The 2,400-nt window shown below is 33.5% G+C and overlaps 1 protein-coding gene across 1 annotated transcript in view; it reads right to left on the bottom strand.

The window, feature by feature from the left end:
- The window catches only part of LOC106464551, a 71,117-nt gene that overhangs the window by 36,578 nt on the left and 32,139 nt on the right, over positions 1-2,400 (bottom strand). Inside the window, exon 8 of the mRNA XM_022392760.1 lies at positions 1,475-1,627. Coding sequence (XP_022248468.1) covers positions 1,475-1,627 — 153 coding nt within the window. The remainder of the gene's footprint in view (positions 1-1,474; positions 1,628-2,400) is intronic.

Raw genomic sequence — 2,400 nt, 5'->3', positions numbered from 1 at the left:
AGTATAAGATAGCAAATCTCCTATTTCTTATACCAGTCGCTCAAATACACCAAGAGTCTTTACTAACTCCTATAAGATAGCAGTAGAAGTGATAGGGGGAAATGCAACGTTCCTAGACGACCAGCCTGCAAATTTTGGTAATAGTATAAGCGGTCTTGCTCGTGTTATGATTTTGCGATTTTCTCTTGCAGACGCTATTCAGATATTATAAATAACGGTGTTTGCATCTTTTTTGTGCCAGTATCCTTCCTCGGAAAGAGTTGAGACAAACCCTCTAGCCACACTCGGTCATGCCACCATTAAACTGTAAAAATGTTCAGAAGTCGTCATGAATAATATATAAAGGTGGTACATACTTCGCCTTCACGCCACGGCTCATATTTACGGGCGACACTCCCTTTGCAGATTACAATATTTAATTCGTTCTTATAAGGTACGATTATCCTGTTATATAAATATAGTAAAATAAAACACGAATATATATTTTGGGGCACAAAAGTATTACGTAATATGACATTGTTATAAATACATTAGGGGCTAGTGTGGCCTTGCAAGTGGCATGCCGAGGTGTGGTTCACAAACTCGAAGGTTCGGTTCGCGTTATGCCGCTGAAAATGAGGGACAATCCCGCAGTTCGGTTAAAGATGTTGCTCTCTGGTTGTCCTTCCCTCAATCAGAAGTTCTGAATAAAGGATGGCTATAACTGAACTTTAAGATTTTTGATGTGGCTTTCAACCTTGTTTGTTCATACGGTACCATCATGTTGAAGAAACCATCATACTTGAATCTTCTAACAGTAGTAGTCGTTCTGTCATATTTATCATTCACAAATTGTAGTGGAATATAATAAATGTTTTGTTGCTGTTTTTTTTATTGATGCGTTAATGGCGCAGGTATCCCACAATCTAAACATAATTTCAGGCCTTCAAGTATTAATCATACTAATCGTCGAGTAAAATATTACTATAACCTGCAGATATAACCTTTTAAAGATGTTTTCAATAATAACATTACTTTCAGCTTTATTTCAATCCCCAGCTGAAAAGGGCTGTGCTGGGTTTGCAAATCTATTTTCAGACTGTTAACATATATACAGGTAGTTAACGTACAATACTAAAAAAAACGAATAGCCACTAACATACAGCGTGTATGTTTAAAGTTTTCAGTCATAAAATTCACAATAATGTTTACATAAACAGTGATAGTTGAACTATTTTGTCTTTACACTTTTACATAGGTTTTATAAGATAACTATATCATTAATCATCAAATAAGCTCACTCATACAAGAAACAAATAGTAACTTAAGCTGTGATATGTAACTAATATTTCAGATTAAGTAACACAAAGTGTATGTATAAACAACCATAACGTCAAGTGAGAAATTATTGTTATTAGAAAAGCTGTATCCTCTTAACCAATCCACATCTTATCATTTTAATAACTAATAAAACATATTCAATAGAATAACTTACGTTAAAATTTATGGAGTAACTGTACGCCTTGTCCGTTTCCTCCTTTTTTGGTACATAGATTAGTTCAGCATTGAGCATTAAACTGCTCTTAGATAAATCAACGGGTTTCTTCAAGCCTTGCGCCAGCCTCTTACATCCCAGCCCTGTTGGAATCTATAGATAAAGTGAGACGTTCTTATAAGAGAGATACTTTTGTTTACAGCTACTTATTCCGTAATTATTTAAAAGTGACCGTGGGAATCAAAGCAACAAAGACTAAGGCTCACAGTGAGACTTAGGATCTACGTTAAGCCAACGCTACTATTCTGTCGGTTTGAAAATAGCAATATTCCTTTAATTGGCTTTAGGAATAAAGTTCAAATTGGCTAATAATTCTCAATAAAGTTTATGATATTCTTCACATAGCATAGTCCTGAATACACTACATCTAGTGATCATTTGACTACTCACAAAGTAATAGCATGATGTTAACAAGTTCAAACATTTTATTTACATGGAACTGCCTACTCAGAATTAATACTGGTAGGATTAACATTATTTTCTTAAGAAATCCTTCGTATAGAGTGTATATGAAATCCCTTTATTAAAGAATTTCTACTGAAATAGGTAAGTTATTTATTCTTTACTTCCTTTGTAGTATGATACATTCTGTAACAATAATAGTCACTAAAAGATGTATTTCTGAATGTATTTACATGAGCAAAAGTGAAAATATGGATAAATAAACTTTGTTCTTGTTTGTGTTAGGAAAAATAACCACATTCTCTAAATTAGTCTCATCTGACTCAATTTTAATAAATCTTTGCATTGTGATTCCTTAAGAAAACATATATGTACGGAAACATCTGTTAGCTGAGTTCTTGCACTGATCTTAAAATATAACGTTCATAAATGGAAACATCGGCTCATGTAGATACGTAGATCTT

The sequence above is a fragment of the Limulus polyphemus genome, unplaced genomic scaffold (assembly GCF_000517525.1).
Source record: "Limulus polyphemus unplaced genomic scaffold, Limulus_polyphemus-2.1.2 Scaffold61, whole genome shotgun sequence".
Lineage (NCBI taxonomy): Eukaryota > Metazoa > Arthropoda > Merostomata > Xiphosura > Limulidae > Limulus > Limulus polyphemus.
The sequence above is the reverse complement of the archived record's forward strand: the minus strand, read 5'-3'. Positions and strand labels throughout refer to the sequence as shown.